Genomic DNA, 21,498 nt, shown 5'->3' with positions numbered 1-21,498 from the left:
ATGTAAAATCTACGTGATACCAGTGTATGCATCCTTCATACCCCCTGAGTAACTCCCTTTCCGTCTGCTGCCCAGGATACCTCAAATTAAAACGCTGTCCAGAATCTCCACCCTCAGATATCACCCCAAGAACATATATATTGTCCCCAGCCCTTTTTTGATCCCCACCCAACCTTAGAAAGAGTACAATGTGGTTCATCCGACCCACACTGACTAACATATGGATGGAGGAAAACAGTCAGCCCAACCTCCCTCGAACTCTCCCCCCAGCAATATAGAATTCAACAATAGATTACAAAACTATATTCTCCTCAGTAAAGAAATATCACCATCCAGTACATGAATGGCAAGTTAAGAGAACATTAGCAAACCTAATAACTTTATCATGAAAAATAAACTCCTCTGCCATCACTTGACATCTGTCACAAAAAACCTGTGAGTGTCTATACTCCTCAGAAAGCAAACCCTCACTAAAATACTCAAGTGTGTCCTTTAACAGGGTCTCCAGGCTCCGGATATCTCCTGAGTCGTCTTCCTCCCTTTGGAACACGTTGCCACCTCGGCGGGTCCTCTTTTCTGTAGGATGGCTTAGCAGCCTGTTGTGAAACTTCAAAGCCCTGATATCCAGCTGCCTGCAAAATTCTGGAGGCCTCTTGTAAGGTCTTGATCCGGTGCAGTTCCCCTTTAAGGGTAAAACTAAGCCCAAATGGGAACAGCCAGCGGTATCGCACATTGTTCTGGCGAAGCGTGTCGGTTATGCTCTTTAATTCAAACCTCTTCCTAATGGTGACTGGGGAGAGATCCGCAAAAATCAGTACCTCATTGTCCTGCCACTTCCATGAAGCTTGTTTTCGGGCTGCTGCTGCGACCCTGTCCTTGACCCGGTAGTCCTGATAACACGCAATGATGTCCCGGGGTTTATTGCGTACACCCGATCCCAATGACCGGTGCGCCCGATCGAGGCAAATTGTAAGTGGACCGCCGCTGTTCTCAGAAGCAGGCTCCGCTTGTAAAATCAGGGAACTGATTTGCGTCACAATAGCCACACAGTCTTGGTAATCAGATGTCTCCGGGACCCCGCGGAAGCGCAAATTATGGCGACGGGAGCGGTTCTCTAAATCCTCGATTTTTTCAGTCAGCTGTTCCACCTCTTTAAGTAAGGAGGATTGAGTTTCCTGCGCCATTTTGATGTCTTCGCTGTGTGCGTCAACTCGCGTTTCCACTTCGAAGATCCGCCTCCCGTTCTCTGCCAGTTCTTCCCTCATCTCATCTAGAGAGTCCATAATTTCTTTTTTATTATCCTGCATATCTTGTTTTAAATCTTGCTTCAAGTCTGCAAACCATTGCTTCATTTCCGCGAGGTTCGGGAGATCTGTCTCCGCAAGCTCAACGTCCTCCGGGGACGCGGTCTCCTGAAGGCCTTCCGGCGCTGTCGCCATGCTCGCCAACTCGGATCCGTCTTCTTGGTGCGATTTCGAATACGAAAACTTTTTGAAATCCACCGGTTTTCGCTTTACCGACATCTATGAAGTCGTAGCTATTATACCGAGGGTAAAAGCAAGCGATAGGCAGAGGGATGCCAATGATTAGAGGAGAATGCTATTGCTGTCTGAGGAGACTCCAAATCAAGCTGCCATTTGTTGGGGTGACATCACTTCCTCCACCCTAGCAGTACTCGGTCCAGCTGAGCACGATGAGGGTGAAGAGGAAGCAGTAGACCTGCATTTGCTACCCAGACTTGTTGGACTTGATGAGTTTTGTGCAGAAATAATTTTTACTCTAAATCATGGTCTGTTGTTGTCCCACCTTTTAAAAAAAAATGACTTTGACTGCTGCGCCTCCTGCCTCCAACATCTCCTTCTTCCACTCCTCTAAGTGTGGCCTCTCCAAATGCACACAGAGCTGGATTTAAAACTTGGGAGCCCATAGGCCCTGGACAGGAGCGCAGGAATCCCCTTCCAAAATGATTGGGGATGTTGGGGGAGTGGGGGGAGAGTAACTCAGCCTTTCTAACCAGAAATCACAGGAGGGAAGTAAACCCTCTCTCTTGTAGAACTATTCATGGAAGGGAAGTCCACTCCTCTTCCCCCCCTGAAATCAGTGGAGAGGGTGGGGGCCCCTGCACAGATCTTCCCCTCTCCCCCTGGCTTCCTATATCCTGTCTCCCCTTTACCTTGGGGCCTGCAGCTGTTGCTCCTCAGCAAGACCCACAACCACAAGCTGCTTTAAGCAACTACATCGTCCATACCTGGATCAACTGAATCCAGATGGCAGCAGGAGATTTGCATCTAGGCCTGATTTGCTGACTGATTTTATTGAAGTAGGATTGTGGTAAAAGGGACGTTCAGGGCCCTGATGCTATTGCAAGTGACAGTGTTCCTGAGAAAAGCAACCAAATGCGACATTAACCCAGAACCAAAGGGAGACTGAGGACAAAATGAGGAAATGTTGACAATAGAGAGACAGCGTAGAGAGACAGCCAGGTGTCTTACAGTATTTTCAATAAAAGGAAGCCAAATAGCACAATAATTATTGCACTTCAGTGCAGGGCCGGCAGGTGGCAACAGGCGACCTAAGGCGCCATAGGTAGGTGCAGTGGTGTCCAAGGACGGAAGGGCACCATATTCCCAAGTGGAGTGGCATGGCAGTGAGAGAGAGCACTATAAGAAGGAGAATATGACTCTATATATCTCACTGTAAGAGGGGGCACATTCAACTCCAGGAGGGTTTTGGTGTAGCTTTGGGGGGGGGGCAGGGAGGGTGTTGCTGTAACATTGGTCTGCCTAGGGCGCTACAGACCCTTGCACTGGTCCTGTTTCAGCATCATTAGGTTCTCTGAGATCACTATGTGCCAGAGTTTGTCAGTCTAGTGTCCTGCTTTTTCAGTTCCCATCCTGCAGAGCAAAAAGCACCAGACTGCATTCGCATTAGCATGGGAGTCAGAAAACCAGCCTTGAACGTGCTGACATAGCCCGATGAAATGGAACTAGGTAGGTAATACTTGTAGAACAGCTGGGCGATGTGGTCTTCCTTCATTCTACCCAACATAAGGTCCAAGGTCCTGCAGAGCCTGGGATTCCAGTTCACCAGCAATGCGGCAAAATCCAGGACTGGATCAGTTTCGATTGACCTGAAGCAAGGTGGCAGCACTAACCAGTGTATCAGGCCTTCCCAAACCTGTCCTGGGGACAGTGGGGGTTTCAGGATATCTACAATGAATATGCATGAGGTGAATTTGCATAGTCTGAGTCTCCATGATATGCGGAGCTCCCAGGACCGGTTTGGGAATCCCTGCTCAAGAAAGAAAAACCCCTACACCACTCAGCATGCAGCCAGACCGGACGTTAAAGGTTAGCCTGGGTTAGGTGGCAGTATCTGGGGGACTATTTAAGGCTAGGGCTGGAGGAGGTGGCTCAATAAGACAGGTGTGGCTGATTAAGTTAAAAGCAAGCTGTATAAGGGGCCAATAAGAAATGCTATCTTCTAGCAGTTAAAAGAAGCAGAGGCAGTACTTGTCTGCAAGAAACCGTTTGCAGCTTGAGTTGTAAGAGGTTACATAGTGTGGTGAGCAGAATACATTTGTCTTTTTTTTAAGGTATGGGTCTGACTCTTTAATTTATGTGCTTTTGAAGCTGTTTTACTAGTAAATTGTGTGTCTCCTTGTACTGTGTACTAAGCTGCTGGGATAGTGAATCTTCTCAAAGTCCTAGGGCTTTCTAGCTATCTGCTGGTGATTCTTTCTCATGGTGCTATTACCAGATCCCCTGTCCCAAGGAACCTGTCTTCCTTATGAAGGTCCTGGGAGCTCGCTAGTGTATCCTTTGTGCTTCTATTAGCATAGGTTCTTATATGACCTGCTTCTTTAAACAAGTCTATGCACATATTCAAACTCTTTCACAACATGCCCTAAAGCCATGAGGCCTCAGACCCTTCTACTGTCTCCTATTCTTTTTCAATGTTCTTTGGCCAGGGGTTGGATCTCTGATAGTTTTCTATCTGGCCTAATAACTCTTACCTCCTGTGACCTCTGTGTAGCTATCTTCTGTCTGAGAAATATTGTCCTGCTTCTCTACTCCCTTGTTCTGACATGTGTTATTGCTACTAAAAATAGCCTGAAGTGATCAAGTGGCATTTAATAAAAAAGAAATGGGTATAAACAATTGTACATAAAACCCAAGTGTAGGCTCTGAGCAGTGCCTACCTCTCTGGCTGAGAACAAGACCGGCCACAGTACATTTTGGTTTATGAAAGCTCTTAAACTTGTATCTAGCATCTCAGGGTGCCCTCTACCTGAGAGACCCAGTTAAACTTTGTTCTTCAGGGGCATGAACTTGTTCTAAAGTGAGTTGCCCCAAAGAGGTTTAGGAGAAGGCTTTGGCTGCTGCTCTGAATGCCTCTAACAATAGGTCCATCCCTGTCCTATAGTATAAATGCTGGCATGGTATGCCTATCCTACGATCAGGGGTGGTGTACCAATGATCAGTTACTCTTCCCTGCATTCATGAAGGGCTCTTACTGTCTCTTAGTACGGAGCTGCTAGGGCAGGACTTGCTGAATGATTCCAGAACTAGAGGCATAGTTTAGGGGGGGGTATCAAACATATAAAACAGGCCCTTGATCAGATCACGTCAGGCATATAGCCTCTCTGAGAAGGGACACTTGGATTAGTGGTGCTGTTCTTGACCCTTGTACTCTTTCCTCATGAAGATTAGTATTAAAAGTTCTTAAACTTCCACTCCCATATCTGTAAGTAAATGGCCTATCAAAATGTTTAGGACTGACTGCTGCTCCATACAGGTTACAAAGTTCCTACAAGACTACCCTCCCCCACCTACTACTTCATCTCATGCCCTTGACATTCAGTCACATCACAATTTATCTCTACATGCTCCAGGACAGCATTCAGGCACCAACCACCCTTCTTACCCCCTTACAGCTATGTTTGACTTTCTTTCCATTGGAAAAAGCTAGTGCATATCTAATACGTTTTAGGTATATAAATCTGTATCCTAGCTCAATCTCTGCCCTCCTCCATGTTTAGGTCTTAGTTTTATCCTGCATCTCTGGTGCAAACCTTGCACCCATTGGAGTGGCCTCTTTCACATATTTTGAGAGATGGCCTGCAGAACTGAACACAGTACTCATGTGAGGCCTCACCAGACATGATCACCTCTGGTCTAGCCATCAATGGAGGCAGTCTGTGTCTCTATGCCGCCCCTTCCAATATACAGCTCATAACATGCATGATGTTACTTATTGACATTGAATATTACCTGCCAAGCTTTTGATCACTAATTGTTCTGCTTTCTCCTTCAAGAGTCTCAACCCTATTGTGGATCTTAGTGTCATCCATGTACACTTCTAACACCTTTATAGGAAGCTGATATTTAAAATGTAATTTCATTGGTTCTCAATTTAGATGAAGAGTTTTTAAACAATCCTGCATATTTGGCACTTGATGGTGTATTTTGAGGTGGGAGTAGGGAGGCAGGAGGTCAGATCTATTGGTCCTCACTGAGATTCCTTGTTATGTCATGGACTAATCTTATAAAGTGCATACTAGAAGACTATGAATGGCCCATTTTGGCAGATCTTCCCAAATAAAATAAAATAAATCCTTCATTTAAGCTAGCATCCTCTTGCCATTCGCTGTAAGGTACAACTTTGTTTCACCAAGTTAATTGACTGTAGCTAATTACTATGTACTTACAACTGTTTGTAATACAACATTTTAATACTTACTGGCCTTCTAGCAAATGCACCATTTGAGCAATAGCCTGCACTGCTGATGTGGTACTTACTAAGATTGGAAATAGTAAGTAACACAATGTGCACACTCCTGGCTTGGGAATTAAATCTCACTAAGCAACTGATAGGATGAGGAACATCTGTGTATCTATTACTGCAGAATCCTCATGGCACGGTCTGGTATCTTATCACATCTGTCTCACTCTTCCCTCACCAAAAGGAAGTTTAAAAACAAATGGGGACTAATAATGTGGCTGTCCCTATTATTGCTCTAAAAGTAACAGACTGGCCATGTCAAGGTATTTCATCCTAGAAAGAACTACTTTGTTTGCAGATCAGGATAAGCTATATGGGAGGGGGGGGTTGCATTGTCTGCTTTTAACAAGGAATGGATATTTGTAATCTTCAGTCAAGATGGAGCCTGAGCTCACCCTTCTTGCTACTCTCACTTTTTGTCCAGCTGCGTGTAGCCACCCCGGCTACCTTTACCTTCCTTCCACAGTGGGAGCACTAAATCTTCTGTGCTCCATGCATCTCGTGAAACCTTGAGGCAGACTTCATATTGATAAGTGCCTTAATTCTCAAGCCTGTCTTAAAGTGTTTTATTCTATGCCCACTGGTCAAATCCAGGGTGCTGCAGTCTGTTCTAGCCATCCATTACTAGGGGGGAGCTAAAACATGCTGTAGTACTTGAATTGAGCTGGACTCAGTCTGAACTTTCTACAAATACGTCATCTGGCAAACAGGGCACTGAACTTCCTTTCCAAGAGGGAGGGATGTTAATGCTGTAATTTTTTTTTCTTTTTTGGTAGGAAAATGTCAGGACGTGGAAAAACTACTCAGAAACCCAAAGCTGCTGGACACAAATCCCGGTCAGCCAGGGCAGGTCTAACGTTCCCTGTGGGCCGAATCCACCGCCTCCTGAAGAATGGAAACTACGCTGAGAGAATCGGGCCGGGGGCTGCAGTGTACCTGGCTGCAGTCCTGGAGTACCTGACGGCAGAGATCCTCGAGTTGGCTGGGAATGCAGCGAAAGGGAACAAGAAGTTGAGGATCATGCCAAGATACATGCAGCTGGCTATTAGGAATGATGAGGAGATCAACAAACTGCTCGGTGGCGTCACCATCGCCGAGGGAGGGGTCTTGCCAAATATTCATGCTCAGCTTCTGCCCAAGAAGACCTTGAGGGGACCCATCCAGCCATCAAAACCTGTGGATTCCCAAGAATTCTGAGACCCTGCCCTCCAAGCTAACTGGAGGACTTCTATGCAACTTTTAAGAAGCGTTTTTAGCTTTTATGGTCCTGGCACAATAGAGTACAAGCTCCTGCCTTGTTTACTCTTTAATTCAGAATGTAGACATTGGTAACAAGCACTTGGACTTTGATTACATGTGTGCACTCCATTATTTTTTAATGTGAAAACTTATAATAAAGCTGAACTTGTAATATACCTGGATCCCTTCCTACACATTCAACTTATTTTATTATATATATAAAGTGTGTAGAGCCTTTGCCCTACAGCCTGCTGAAATCATTGGTACAGCCAGAAATAGGGCCAGGGTCTATGGTGAATGCTCACAACTCAAGCTGTTGTGTTTCCAAAGGCAGCAAGCCAGGTGAGTGTTCAGGATTTCCAGAATAAATCTGCCCAGAGGTCCAAATCCTGCTCCTTGAGCAAATAGTCACCCTCCATTGCCTCAGGGAATGTAATCTGCTCTGAGGGGACTGGAAAGCATGGAGAGTCATGGAAATCCTGACAGCCAATGGATTGCAACCCTTGGTGGGGGGGAGGGGGGGGCTGGTACAGGCTTTCTGCTCCCCAAGCCAGCAGAGGGAGTTTTGTGGCACAATAGTAATACAAAGTCTACGTTAGCTGGGCTCGAGCAGGAGAAGCAGTTGGTGCCTGCCTGGGAACAAGTTGGTGAGGGCAGGATGGAGTCTCAACCCTGGGCCTTAGCAAACACAGGGTTGTAGTGCCAATACCATGACCCAACAGAGGTCACTTCTGCCTGAGGAAGCACTCAAACTAACAAACTAAAGCCTATTGTAACTACTTCCTTTAATAGGACTTGGGCTAACCATTCTGTCTATTCCATGGTTCTCCCTTGGACTGGCAATGGTAGTGCTCCATCAGAGGCCCTCTAGTCTGGCACCAGTCTCCTTGCGCTAGTTATTCACACAAAGTAATGCCCAAATAGTGCATGGGCTGTAACTCTGCATAAAGATACTTTGTGGAATTGGCAGTTGACAAAACTCATTTCAGAAGCATTAAATATGCAACGAATACCCCTTTTATCTTCCCCTCATGGTATAAAACTACTAAAAGGATGCAGTGAATAGCATCACTTGCTAACCTAGTATAACAAGTGCATTGCCTAGGTCTTTTTTTTTCCTTCCCTTACTTGTAGAAAAGGTGCACCCCTAAAGCTTGCCTGTTTCTTACATACTTGACTTGTCATGTACTAGGATGTTCATCTTTGTCCTTATCTGGCATTTTAAACTCTTTAAGCTGTGAGAATAAGGAATTTACATTCTTTTGATGTAAAAAGTGTTTAAATTGAGGAGGGGTCTGAAGAACAGGCTATGTAGGGCTGTCTCTAGCGAGCCATATTTTATGAGCTACTAGCCAAACAGTGGTTTGTTTGTTTTTGGGGGGGGGGGGTTAGTACAAAAGTGGCTACTTCTAATGGTTTTTATTCCACCATAAAGCTGGAGATCACTTAAAGGTTGACACATGGTAAGACTTTGGGGGAACAAATGCTGCCTTAAAAGGCAGGGAGGTGGGATCCTCCCCCAGTCAGGCCTTATTGTTCGGGCTTGGACAAGGTGTACTCTTTATTTTCCTCCAGGTCAAAGTGTAGTTGACCTATGCCTGCTCAGTGAGTTTGCATACTCCTGTGATTCTAGTATCTGCGTTTGGCAGCATGCAATGCTATGGGAAGAGAGAGCTTTGCTTCACTATTGCAAGCTGTTAGCACAGCTAACTTCTGAGCCAAGTCATAAGGCAGGCTATGTTTTGGATCTGTTCTTGGGTAGGGATTGTAATGTTAGCTTTTTGGAGAGTATAAATATATAAGAAGCTGTTTGGTCAGATCACTTAACTTGCTTCACTTTAGGAGTAAAAGGTAAATAGGGGAGACAAGGTGTCCATTCATTAGTTGATAAGGAGCATGGGCTTGTGCACTTTAACTCAACCCCTGGGATACCTTGTCTTTGGACACAATGGCTAATAGATGGGATTGCAGACTTACGATCAAGTTGCCCAGAAAAGGTGCAGGAGAGCCAGCACTCCAAATTGAGCACCTGCTCCCCTGACGTGTGCCTGGGCCTGCGATTCTGTATTGTAATGAGGCACTAGGGCCAGTAGTGCCCCTAGTGCCTCTTTATTAGCAGAAGAGGCAGCTGTTAGCAGGCTCGACACTTACCTTCACTGGCAGCTGTCTTAAAAACCTGCTGACAGCCATGGGTTTGGAAAACAGATGCTCTCCTGTGCCCACTCTCCCGACATGTACCGGGCTGTGTGATTCTGTATTTAAATGAAGCGCTAGGGCCAATTCAGAGCACAGGCTCTCCTGCACCTCTTATTAAATTGGCCTGATAATAGGCTTTTTGCTCCCCTACAAGAATTGATAGGCACTTAGTGCCTGCTTATAGAGGGACAGTATTCTCATCTTTTGATGTCCTTCAGTCTCTCCAATTTCCTTGCCACCCTCTTTGCCTCTACAAACACAAGTACCAGGGGGGGGCACACTTTCTTCTACCCTTACTTCATATTCTGGGGCAACTTGCTCAGAAGTCTGCAAACCCATCTATCAGCCATTGTGTTGAAAGACAAGGTATGGCAGGGGTTGAGTTAAAGTGCATGGATGCTTTTTCTGTACACTTTTCCCAGTGCTTTCAAAGTTAATACCTGCCCTTGGGCAGGCATTAATTTCTACAAGTAAAATGTGCAGGTGAATAACTAATTACACTCCTTACATGCATGTGGATGAGCCTATTAATTTTGGGGGTGGCTGTGTCTTCCACGCGCTATTACTCCTTACACTACAACAGGACCTAAAAGGGTGTGCCATTGATAAGCTGCTTCGCTTATTTTCTGTAGTGAAAAAGCTAACAGCAAACCCCCTGACTCTGAATGATATGCTAGCATATGAGCTGCTGGTAGATTTTGATCAAAAACTTCAGAATCTATGAGAGCAGCTGTTTCCCTGAATAACTTGTGGACTGAGTTTCGTGTGACTACATTACAGGAAGTTGGCATAAAGGTGTCTGGCTTAAAATCAATGACTTCTAGATCAGATCCTTCACCATCTATGATTGTAAAAAGCTTGAAGGATCTATCTTTTGAAATTGACAAATGATTAATGGTTGGGTGGTGGTAGAATCCTAGCAGTTCAAAAGGCAAGGATAAGACTTTATAAGTGAAAATAAAAAGCTCCCATTTACTGACTTGGGGAATTATCAACCAGTCTCAGACTTACTAACAGTTCCAAATATTTTTGGAGCGGTCAGTATTAGAACAGCTTGCAGATTTTATATCTGCAAATCTGTTACTGAATCCAATATACTTTGGATGCTGAAGGCAGCATAACACAGAATATCTGCTTTTTAAGCTTCATGGATACTCTTTTTGAAAAGTTAGGTTCAAGGCCATGCAGCCACTTTGATTCAGTTAATTTGGCTTCGGCATTCGATATGATCCATCATGAGACTCTGCTTGGGACTCTCTTCCTCCTATGGCTTGGGCAGCACAGTCCTGAGCTGCTTCCCATCCCATTTGATAGGACGGATGCAGAGAGTACAGGCAGGCAGCATGCTACATGGCATCTTATCTGATAGGTTGGCACTTCAATGCTATTTACTTTCTTTCCCCTTTGGTGTCACTGCTACAGCCATCAAATGCAACTTTTTATGGATGTGGATGATGTGCAGTTTCTTAGCAGGTGGACCAAATACTGAGCTACAAGTTAATGAGGGAGATAAGGGGGTGGCTGATTTTTTTTTTTTTTTTTTGTTTTTAAATATCAAAACTTAAGATTCTCTGGCTGGGAAAGGGTTTTGATAGGAGGGCTCCGCTGGATATGGTTTTGGCAGATGGATTTTCTATTCCCATTCTAATGGAAGTAAAAAGCTTGGGAGCCTTTTTGGACTCAGCTGCCCATGAAACAGCAAATATGGTGCATTATAAAGGTGGCTTTTTACAAGAGACTGCTGAAGCATCTGTTACCCCAAGATCTTTTCCACACAGTAATACAGGCTTTGGGCCAGATTTTAAAAGGGTTATTCGCGCCGGAAGCCTATATTGCATAGGCTTCCGGCGCGCGCAAAGCCCCAGGACGTGTGTAAGTCCCGGGGCTTTCTTGGGGTGGGCGTGTCTGGGGGCGTGATGTGGTCAGTGTGTCATCCGGGGGCAGTGCTGTGGGCATGGTTTTGGCCCGGGGGCGTGGCCGCAGACTCCGGGCCAGCCCCCGGACCGGAACAGGGTGTGCACAAAGTTACGCCTGCTTCGAGCTTCTGCGACAGAGGTGTGGGGGGGGAGGCGGAGGGAACGGGCAGCGCACAAGTTGCACAAATGTGCACCCCCTTGCACGCGCTGACCCCGGATTTTATAGGATACGCGTGTATCTTATAAAATCCGGTGTACTTTTGTTCGCGCGCGCGTAGAATTATAAAATCTACCCCTTTGGTTTTAAGCCACCTCGCTCACTGTGCTGGCCTGATTTGGGACTACCTGACATTAATATATGCTCTTCAGTTAGCTCAGAACGCCGCTGCGCTCTCAAGTTACTCCTGTTTTGCGAGATCTCCACTGGTTTCCAGTTAGGTGGGAGTAAGGTTTCGGCTGTTACATTGTGTGTTCAAAATGTTGAAAGGCGCCTTCCTGTGCGTGTTAAATTTTATATTGAGTGGTACGTTCCAAACTGTCTCTATAATCAGAAGGTGCCCACTTTTTGGCTATTCCTCTTGCTACTCAATATAAAGGGGTTTAGACAAGTGCAGGATTTCAGTTCTGTAGCAGTGTTTGAATGGAATAAATTGCCAGTAGAGCTCCGTAAGCAACAGGATGCAAAACTATTTGGGAAAGGCCCGCAGCCAATGTTTTTTTGAACAGGCATTTGGGTGACGTGGAAATGTTTTAACTTTGTCATGAATGTGATTGCAGATCTTGTAAAGTGTTGCGATCTACATTTGGAATGATGGTATATAAAACATCTACCTATTTTATTGTAATTGTATGATTGCTTGTGGCCCATGCTGCCCAGCTACTAGGAAGCTATGGAATAAAAGTTTTTAAATAAAAGCATCCATCAACCAAACTGGAACAGAAGGAATATATGCCTTGAAATTCGTTTTTATCTAATGCAAGTTCTGTGTGAATTTGAATAAAACTCATTTCATTGCTTCATCAGCCTAATTAAATAGAAATGTATGCTTACTCCACTTGCTGATTAGAAAAGTAAAGCAATACAATTTTTCTTGTTTGCAAAGACCTGAATTTTACCTAACCCATTCACAATTAACCTTGTTAACAAATCTTTTGATCTAGTAGGTAACACGATCAGCAAAATCTTTTCTCTTTTTCCTAGCTTTTATTGTTTGAAACATGCTGCCAGAAAACTCAATACAAATACTCAACCCTTCGTCATGTCTATAATAAGCTTACCAACTTTCTTAACATCAGTGCCGGTGGCGGGATGCTTTAAATTCAATGCCTTTTCTCCTTGTTCTGGTACCTATAGGGGGGAAATGACAGAGCATCACACGGATGGAAGTCACACTGGACCATAAGACTCGAATGTGCAGTCTCAACAGCAGCAGGAGGCCTTGTGTTCATGTACCAGCCCAGCAGAGGGCACTACATCACCACTACAGTCTAGGCATTCATTTAGACAATCCATGCAAAGCATTGTAGCCATTTTTAAAGGCATCGTAAAATAGATGAGATCAAAGATCAAATACATCCCTGTTTTGTTTTTTTTTCCAAAAGTGCTTTGCCCTCTTAAAGATCGGCTTGAGATCTGGAAGCCACTACTATTGGTGGTGTTAACGCCCCACTGCAGCATTGGGTCAGGCTTTGTTTCTGGAGAAGAATGTTCCCAGTCTGGTCCGCGTGCTTTCATACAGCATCCTACGCTGCTGGCGCTTCACTGCCTCCTAGGGTCTTCTAAACCTTTTGCTGCTCCTGTTGGATGGGCTCGCATGGCTTCGGATCCCTGCAGGCCCCTTAAAGAACCGCGATCGTCTGAGGTCTCAGCAGAGAGAGGACAGCAGGTTCCCACCACAGGCCCTTCAAACAATCCTACTACTAACTTCTTAAAATGAAAGAAGTCTTCATTTTTATGTAAGAACGCCGGTAACAATTCTTTAGGGGAATCTTAAAACAAGAGCGGAAAGTGCTCACTAAGGGCCTGCATTTTAAAAAGCATTTACTTGAGCAAAGCTGGGTTTTACGTGGCTAAATGCACGTTACCTGTGTAAGTGGGGCTTTTGAAAACTGCCACCAATAAATGCCACGGCATTGAACATAGGATTTGCTTGCACTTTACTCAAGGAAATGGCTTTTGAAAATTGCTCCAATAATGATACATTTACATGCACAGCTCCTTTTGAAAATTACCCCCTAGTTTTTAGCTTTTTTCCTCAGATCAGATCCTGTTATATGCAATAAGGAGTACTCGTGGTTTCACTTTTTTCTGAGTTCACATACTGTTCTATGTAATGGTTGTTGATGATGTAAACCGGAGTGAAGGCAGCTAGCTAAACCTCGGTATAAAAAAAGCCTTAAAATAAATAAAATAAAATAAGCATCTCTCTTTAGCCTCAAGAGCCAGGTTATGTTACTAAAACTGCAGCACTAACTGACAGCCAAGCTTTGGGCCAAACAACCACTTGAAGAGAAATGAGATGAATGGTAAATAAGGACGTGCAAAGGCAAAATACCGTACTTGTTTTGGATGTTGGTTTTGTAAGTCATTCGTTTCAAATGAAACCGTTTTCGTTCATTTGTCCCCTCCCCCCATTAAAGCCCATGGGGGAAGCAATGCAGCCTAGAATTGTGCCCTCTTTTGAAGCCTTGGGAATGTTCTTGACGCTCTTGCTGCTATTTTGCTTCTCTGACAATGCCTTGAAGAACTGTTACTGCTGGTACCCTTTATGCCCCCTTAGGTTATTCGTGCCACTTTGCCATAGTCTTGGTGCCTAGGAGGTCTTTGCCCTTCTGCTGTTTTCTACCCACTGTCTCATTACAAAACCCTATTACTGAAGCTCAAAGTAAGCTGCAATGCTTCCCCTGTATCCTCCTCCCCACCGGGAGACCTTTGTGCAGAAAACAGAGGTCATGGTAGATAACAAGTGTGCGCTCCTGCAATCTGGGAGTTCTCAAAGGGGTTACCCTTGCATAGATCTGGCATTAAATAAAAGGCTATAAAACATTCTATATTAGGACTGCCAATTTAACTTTGGTCAAAGGAGAATCAATGAGGTTTCTCAATTGATCTTTTACATCTGGCAATCTTCTGGCATAACTACTTCTCGCTGTTTTCTTTAGACTGAAGCACTTGCAGACTGCTGGTGCTTGTTATCATGGTAGTAATGCTGCTGTATTCCCCAGCTCATCTCTTGCTCCAGGGGGTGAACTCCAATCCCAGAGTTACGAGATGAGCTCTTTTCTTTTCTTCCTCTACCATGATCAAAAGTCTTTGGCCATAAAGCAGGAAGATGTGAGCGATAACATAGACATGATGGCAGAAAAGGATCAAATAGTCCACCCAGTCTGCCAGCAAGCTGCTGCACTGTGCAGGTTACTGCCATGCTTATCAATTTCCCAGGTTGTAAAAATCAAGGCCCTTATTGGTTGCTGTTTGAATCCAACTCCCTGTTATGCTTGCCAGTGAAGCCAAGAGCAATGTTGGAGTTGCATCAAAGTATTAGGCTTATTGTTTAAGGGTAGTAACTGCATTTGTTTCCCCAGTGAGGCCTCACCAAGGACCTGTACAAGGGCATTATCACCTCCTTTTTCTTACTGGTTATTCCCAGGGTCGGATTTCCCATAAGGCCAACCTCTGCCTAGGCCTAGGGTGCAGCAGTCAGGGGGGCGTATATACAGCAGAAATAACAATCAAACATTTACACATTTTTCAGTATTATTTTGAAAAGGCCATATAAAATGCTGTTTTTTAAATTTACATCTATATACTTTAAATAAATTGAGCGGTACATTTACGTTGCCCAGCTCCACAGTTCGCACTGTCTTGCTCAGTCACAGGCAAAAAGCATTTGCTATTTCTCTCTCACACACTCAGCGTAAACCACGTGTTAAAGGAAAATTCCAGATTTGGCGTTACAATAGTGATTCCAAGTGATTCATTAGGCTCATATCGCTTGCCTTCTACATATCTACTGATAATAGGTACGTAAAATATATCACTACTACTTTTATATACTGTTTTGTTAACTCAGGGCTGAAAGCCGTAAACAGAAAAAGTTGATGAGGGTGTTCGCCAAATTATAAGGGGCTGCGATTTTTATTACAAAACATGAAACATACACAACTTATGGCTTGTTTATGCAGCATCATTTAATGTGGTGTAATGTAAGTTTGACACAAAATGCAAAACATTTCAATAAAATTTTATAATGTCAGATGAGAATCGATGTAAATGTTCTGCATTTTATGTCAATTTTATTCGCTGTTTTTTGTATCGAATATGCCATCTGGGTGAATAATTTGAACTAACCAAAGAAGTAATCGTCGTACCTCATATGGGTTATATACGCAGATGTCTGCATTTTGCGGGCTGGCCCGACCCGAACCCGCAGGCCGGGTCGGGTTCAAAATATTTCAGGTTGGGTCGGACAGATGAACTTCCACAAGGCGATGCGGGTCCCGTGGGCTGAACATTTTTTTTACTGGTTTTGGACTGTTTTATTTTGCTTCTTGGGTTCACTCGTCACAAGTTTAAATAGGTTTCAAATAACTGGCAGGGATTACATATTAAATTGAAAATGATAAATCAACTTTTGAAGGGGAGGGAGCGCAGATTTGTGCTTAGGCCCAGGGCGTAGAAAGGTGTAAATCCGGCCCCGGTTATTCCTCAATGTATTCCAGCATGCTTCTGGCTTTAGCTATCACCTTGTCAAAGTGCTTCACCATCTTCAGATCTCTAGATACTACGGTATTAGGCCAAGATCCCTCTCCTGGTCTTTTACACCCTATCACATACAGCTCTTTCGGATTACTGCCCCCCTGATGCTCGACTCTGCACTTAGCAATGAATCCCAGCTGTCAGGTTTTTTTTAAATCTCTTTTCATTCTCTGTACTTCTTCAGGCGTGTCCACTCTATTGCAGATCGTAGTATCATCCACAAATGGACCTTCCACAAAGTCGTAATTAGACCTGCAGTCAGGGCTCTAAAGGGCGAACCCACTACTACACCTCAGGCAGCCTTCGCAGGCCTGGCGGGAAGAAGGAATCCCGGCAAGGCGCAGCTCTCGCTAATCCCGCCCCCTCCTTGCGTTTGCGCCTGCGCCATAGATCCGCCGCGGCCCTACGTCACTTCCAGTTCCTGGGAGCCGGCGGCCCAAGCGTTACTGCCGTTTGTCGCTGCGGCGACTCTGCAGGCCCGCGAGTAGAGACGGTGAAAGGGGGGGTTCCCCCGTTATTTCCTACCACCCCATGGGTCAGCCCGGTGTCTGGGCTGGCGGCAGGGGCTCTGTGCGGTAGGGCAGTTCGTGCCGCCGCCGCCGACGTCGCGCGCTTTGGGTCCTGTCGCGCGGCCTGGCTGTTTGGGGGGCGGGGCCGCGTTCCCCGGCTCCGGCGGCCCTGCTTGACCCCCGAGCGTTCTCTGACGGCCTTTGGTGGCTGCGCGGTTAGGTGGTGGTTATCCGGCGCTCTTCTGACCCGTCAGAGGCTATGGGCGACCGCCTTTTGGTCCTTTGCACCTAGCTCAGGGGGTTTGTCTTATAGCGTAAGTAAAGTTACCACTTTGAATGAGTTTGTTTTTCTTCGTAATTCATATCTGTTTAAAGAAAAACAAACTGGTATTAGTAACGATGAACTGTTTCTCTGAAGTAATAGAAATAGTAAAGAAGGAAAAAACAAACCGAAAGGCCAGAAAGTTCACGTTAGTCCCCCAAAATGTAGGCGACGGCGGAAAGAGAGGAAAATTGAGGAGCAATATCGCCAAGAAAAGGAACAGGAACCATGCCTAAAACAGAGCTATATCACAATATTGTATTGCTAATAAAGAGTAATTAATGTCATTGATTGGGGAGAGTGATAGCCAACACCAGCGTAATTAACAATACGTTTACAAGAGTACCAACGAAGAAAAGCCATTCCCAAGAGCATGGGTGCCCTGGCTTGGCAAGAAATAGCCTCCATCTTTCTTGTGTAATCTTCATAATATCAGGATAGATCCACATTTTTTCCCTAGAAATAAAACTTTAGATCTGTGAATGTATAAACATGCATTTGGTGTAAAGGCTGCAGTACTTTTACCCACATGTGTTTCACCAATTTGCAAAGAGAAAGTATACACATACTTTCTCTTTACAAATTATCCCAACAAAATTTCCTGCACACATTTACATCTGCTAATATGTGCGCACAGTTTTTTTGTTTTTTGTTAGGAAATATATGTGCATGCTTTTGGAAATGCAAAAGTATATGGGTAGGTGCAAACTGCTTCTGGGAATGTCTCTACTCACTCATGCCGAGGCACGTAAAAAACGTGTCTGAACTGGGTGTGTGTTTTTTGAACCGGTGCATATCCACTTGTCCTGGGTGCTCCATGCAGTTGGCAAATGAGCTGCAGTACAATGGATAATTTGTGCATTGTTAGTGCTCTGCATGGGGTGCCCACAAGTGGCTGTGTGTCTAGAACAGCCTGGCCAGAGCTCCCTCCCATATGACAGTGAATGGACCAATTGGCAGGAAGTGAAGGTGTGAATAAATTAATATCATGTGCCTGACACTTAATATATTCACTCCTTCACTCACTGCTGGCAGTGAATGAAACCAGACCTTGGGGATGCTGCTTTCTATGGTTCCCCCTATGAGGAACCACAGAAAAGATTTTTTTTTTTGATAATCCCTTGAGTGGAACATAATTCTGCTTTCTGTGGTTCCTCCTATTTAATATCGCTAGGATACTAATAAGAGGCATCCCAGAAAGCAGGATTATTTTTTTTGTCAGCCCTTGAGCACCACATGCTTTAATGCCTGCTCCTGGGCAAGCATTAAACTTGCAGTGTTAAAATGGGCGCCATGGCCTCATAGCACATGCAACATGAATTTACATGTGTTGAGTGCTATTAGCTACGTGCTGGTTTGGATGCGTGTTTTGGACATGCTAATTCCCTTATTGCATGAGGATTTTGGATGCATGTCCAAGCGCATGTAAAGCCATGCACTCAGCAGAGCACACTATATTGCATTGGCCTCACTGTGGGTAAACATGCTTAAAGATCCAACGCATGTATTTTTACCCACACATTGGGTGGACAATTTTGTAAAAGCTAATTTCTTTGTGTAAAGGACTGGGGTTTTTTTTCCCCTTTGCTGTGTTTCTGTTTTCATTGCTATGCCTTTTTTTTTTGTTTTGATCAGTTTTTTCATTTTTGTTTTTGTCATTTTTGCTTGTGAGAGGTTGTTGGGGTTTTCTGTTTTGCCTATTTGTAGCTTACTTTTCAAAGAAAAAATAGTAGGCTTATGAGACCACTATGTTTGCATGTACGTCCTTAACTTTTGTGCTTAATATCCATTCATCTCAAATTTGCAGTACATTATGGGGAGGGGGGATCCAAGGGTATCCTGATGGGTTTATTATTTTTTTAAATCCATGTATTATGTACATGTAATGCATTCCAGAAAGTAAGCTCTAACTCTGTATGGAACATTTTTTTCCCTTTGAGTTATTTGTATCTCTCTCTTGGGCTTGGGCCTGCTGTAATAGAGGCCATTCTCTTCTAGGCCTGGACCATTGACACATAGCAACCAGTAGTTGCTGTGTGTCAATTTTTAGGTACCCAGCAATTATTCACTTCTGAATATTTTTTAAAAGATTTTTTTCTAAAGTCTCTTGCATTTTCCTTTTAGTGGCATATTTAAAAAGAACTGGAAGAAATGTACAGCCATAACCAACCTTTTGGAATTATTGGGGTGATTTCCTCTAGGAGAAATATATTGATGCTGGAGGCCTGTCTGTGGGCCCTCCCTACTTCTAACAGTTTAACAAACTGATAGAGAAAACAAGTAGCCTTGTGGATTTTAAGAAAAATTGAGCAATGTTTTAAACCTTAAATCAGCCCTGTCTAGGTGGTGCATTGGTTATCCTCTTTCTTAAAAGTAAAGAAGCATTCCTATCATGGAGAGACATTTTAAAGTCTAACTTTTTAGAGCCCCGGGGTCAGGTGCCAAATGCCTAGAATTACCGGGTTGCTGGTGGTAAATGGTAGTGACTTAATTATTAACTCAGTAGTACACTTGAGGTACCCCAATTTTTGGCAGTGCCTTTATACCCTGTGGACTGATTAATGGGAGACAACTCAATCCATGAAAGGAAAAGTTGAAAATTCATTATTACTATAATATGCATGTGTTAATAAGATGCAAATTCATAATATACTCTGATTGTTCTTATTTTTTATTTTCTTTTAAACAGGAAGTTTTGATTGCATGGAACCAAGAAGTGGGAGCTTTAGTATAATATCATTATATTGCGGAAAATAAATCTGTGGAAGATGCCTGCTGGGAAAATTCTCCAGCCTGTGTTAAAAATGAAAGTAGACGAAGTCTTTCTTTGCTGGTTGAGTGAGACTCCTACACAGTTGTTGCTCAAGGATTACTTGAGAAGGACGAAGAATGGAGAAAAAATTGGGATTGCGGATTATGGTGATAAGGAAACTCTTTCTGTGAACAAAAACAATTTATATGCAAGCCAGAGTATGTTGGATAATCTGCCTGTATCACCTTTGTCTGCATGTAGTCCTTCATCCCAGCTGACTTCTAACCTCCCTTTGAGTCCATTAGGTAGTCCAAGAACTGGACCTAATGCTAGACTGCGTAGATCTACAGGGGTCAAAATGGTAAGAGCTTTTTCCCTTAACTTTAAATTAGAAAGATTTTTATTTATAACTGTTCAATATTCCTAAAACATAAATATTTGACCTAGAGACTAGGCGAACCATTTTGAAACCTCATGACAACCCCAATATAAAATATGGCAGATAAGGTCCATCTAATCTGACCAATTTGATTTCTGCTCTGGCTTTCCCTTCACTTCTTTGAAAGTAGGTATCCTCTGTGTTTATCCCAGGCTTCCTTTATGAGTTTTTATCTCCATCACAGCCATGGGGAGGCCATTTCAAGCATACATCACCCTTTCTATGAAGAATATTTTCTATTTCCTAGCATGTAGCAGATGGACTCAGGACCAATGGGTATAGTGTACTCCTGATAGCAGTTGGAGACTGATCATATTTCAATCTGACATCAGCCCTAGTACATATACCCTTGCAGGTAGTGCAGCTCTTCAGTATTTTCTGTCTCCATAGCAGTTAGGGACTGGATGCACGCTAGCCCAGCGTTAGAGTAAACTTTACCAAAGAAATCCAAATTAAGAAGAAATCTTACCTCTACAGGTGAGCCCCGCTCTCCTGCGGTGACACCCGTTGAGTCCCTCCCCCAGTCGAGATTCCCGAGGTGATTTCCGCAATCCCTCGGAGATAAGCCTCGGTCCGGCGGCCGACCCTCGGCGGGGAACTAGCCCCCGACATCGGGTGAGGCTGAAAGGCAGCGGGTGTAACCTCGAGCGCGGTGGTGAAGGTATTTCCCCTCTCCACCCGCAGCCGGAGACCACTGGGAACGAAACCGGGAAGCGCCCGGACAAGGTAAGGTAGAAATCTATTTAAAAGTCTCCGGTCTCCGAAGCTCGAGGAGACGCACAGGTTGCTAGCCGAGACCAGTGCCACCGGGTTGATCTGCCCTAGCAGAGCTAGACCCCGGTCAGTTCCGAGGGTCCTCTCACGTGGACACCCTCCGAGGTGGTCGCCATATTGTCCATGTGGTCGCAGTCACCATTTTGGCCCTGTCCGCCGCCTCGAGCCGTGCGCACAAATACCTTGTGCGCACAAGTACCGCGCGCACAAGTACCGGGCGCACAAGCGAAGCGCATAGCCACGTGCTCGCTGTGCCGGGCGCATAATTTCGACCCGTGCGCACAACAGCACGCACATGTCTCTGCACGCGCGCACCAACCTACGCACGCAACTTCGCACACCGGAGCGCACAACTGTATTGTATGCGCACAAGCCATGGCACCACCTGAAAATAAGCTCAAAGCTCAGGGCCTTTGCCCAGCATGCCACATTAGAGCTGCACAGCATGAGGAGGCCACAGCCCTGGGTATACAGTGCGAAGAGGCCCTAGGGGACCCAACTCATGGCCCTCTCGAGTGGTACGCCGGACCTAGCATCACACAGCGGGACACCGGGGCTCCCCAGGGACACGACTCCCCCTAGTCTAGACCCAGCTTCTATCTCCTGGGTGGAATTCTTCAAAGGTCTGCATACCTTTGTCCACATGCAACTGGGGCCTCCTATAATGCAGTCACAGGCCCCATCAGAGAACCTCAACATGCCAGGACCCTCTATGCCCAGGAAAGTGATCTCACCGCCCAGAAGCCCCACCTTCGAGGACACAGATATCTCAGATAAGGAGTCAGAACCCCTGGAGGAAGGGGAGCTC

At 44.8% G+C, this 21,498-nt stretch overlaps 2 protein-coding genes and 1 long non-coding RNA gene across 4 annotated transcripts in view; 2 read left to right on the top strand and 1 right to left on the bottom strand.

Moving 5' to 3' along the window:
• The window catches only part of LOC115076660, an 87,648-nt gene extending 71,541 nt beyond the window's left edge, over positions 1–16,107 (bottom strand). The window contains exons 1-2 of the long non-coding RNA XR_003852833.1: positions 15,507–16,107; positions 12,414–12,483 (exon numbers count right to left, since the gene is read on the bottom strand). This is a non-coding gene — a long non-coding RNA (uncharacterized LOC115076660). The remainder of the gene's footprint in view (positions 1–12,413; positions 12,484–15,506) is intronic.
• Positions 3,425–7,205, top strand: LOC115076659 (histone H2A, sperm-like). 2 transcript variants are annotated; one of them, XM_029578364.1, is made up of 2 exons: positions 3,425–3,564; positions 6,561–7,205. In XM_029578364.1, exon 2 carries the CDS (start codon positions 6,565–6,567, stop codon positions 6,979–6,981), a length of 417 nt encoding a protein of 138 aa, XP_029434224.1. In that variant the 5' UTR covers positions 3,425–3,564; positions 6,561–6,564; the 3' UTR covers positions 6,982–7,205. The 2 variants fall into 2 exon arrangements, with proteins under 2 accessions (XP_029434224.1, XP_029434223.1); XM_029578363.1 differs by having other exon boundaries at positions 3,442–3,595.
• A 207-nt stretch (positions 16,108–16,314) lies between the features above and the next one.
• PPP2R3B (protein phosphatase 2 regulatory subunit B''beta) overlaps positions 16,315–21,498 on the top strand; it is an 89,374-nt gene continuing 84,190 nt past the window's right edge. Inside the window, exons 1-2 of the mRNA XM_029578355.1 lie at positions 16,315–16,717; positions 19,415–19,838. Coding sequence (XP_029434215.1) covers positions 19,494–19,838 — 345 coding nt within the window. The 5' untranslated portion in view covers positions 16,315–16,717; positions 19,415–19,493. The remainder of the gene's footprint in view (positions 16,718–19,414; positions 19,839–21,498) is intronic.

This window comes from Rhinatrema bivittatum, chromosome 15 (genome assembly GCF_901001135.1).
Source record: "Rhinatrema bivittatum chromosome 15, aRhiBiv1.1, whole genome shotgun sequence".
Taxonomy (NCBI): Eukaryota; Metazoa; Chordata; class Amphibia; order Gymnophiona; family Rhinatrematidae; genus Rhinatrema; species Rhinatrema bivittatum.
The sequence above is the reverse complement of the archived record's forward strand: the minus strand, read 5'-3'. Positions and strand labels throughout refer to the sequence as shown.

What these genes read in the sequence shown, in the direction of transcription:
- LOC115076659 (XM_029578364.1), top strand. Translation starts at nt 6,565, where the DNA reads ATGTCAGGACGTGGAAAAACTACTCAGAAACCCAAAGCTGCTGGACAC.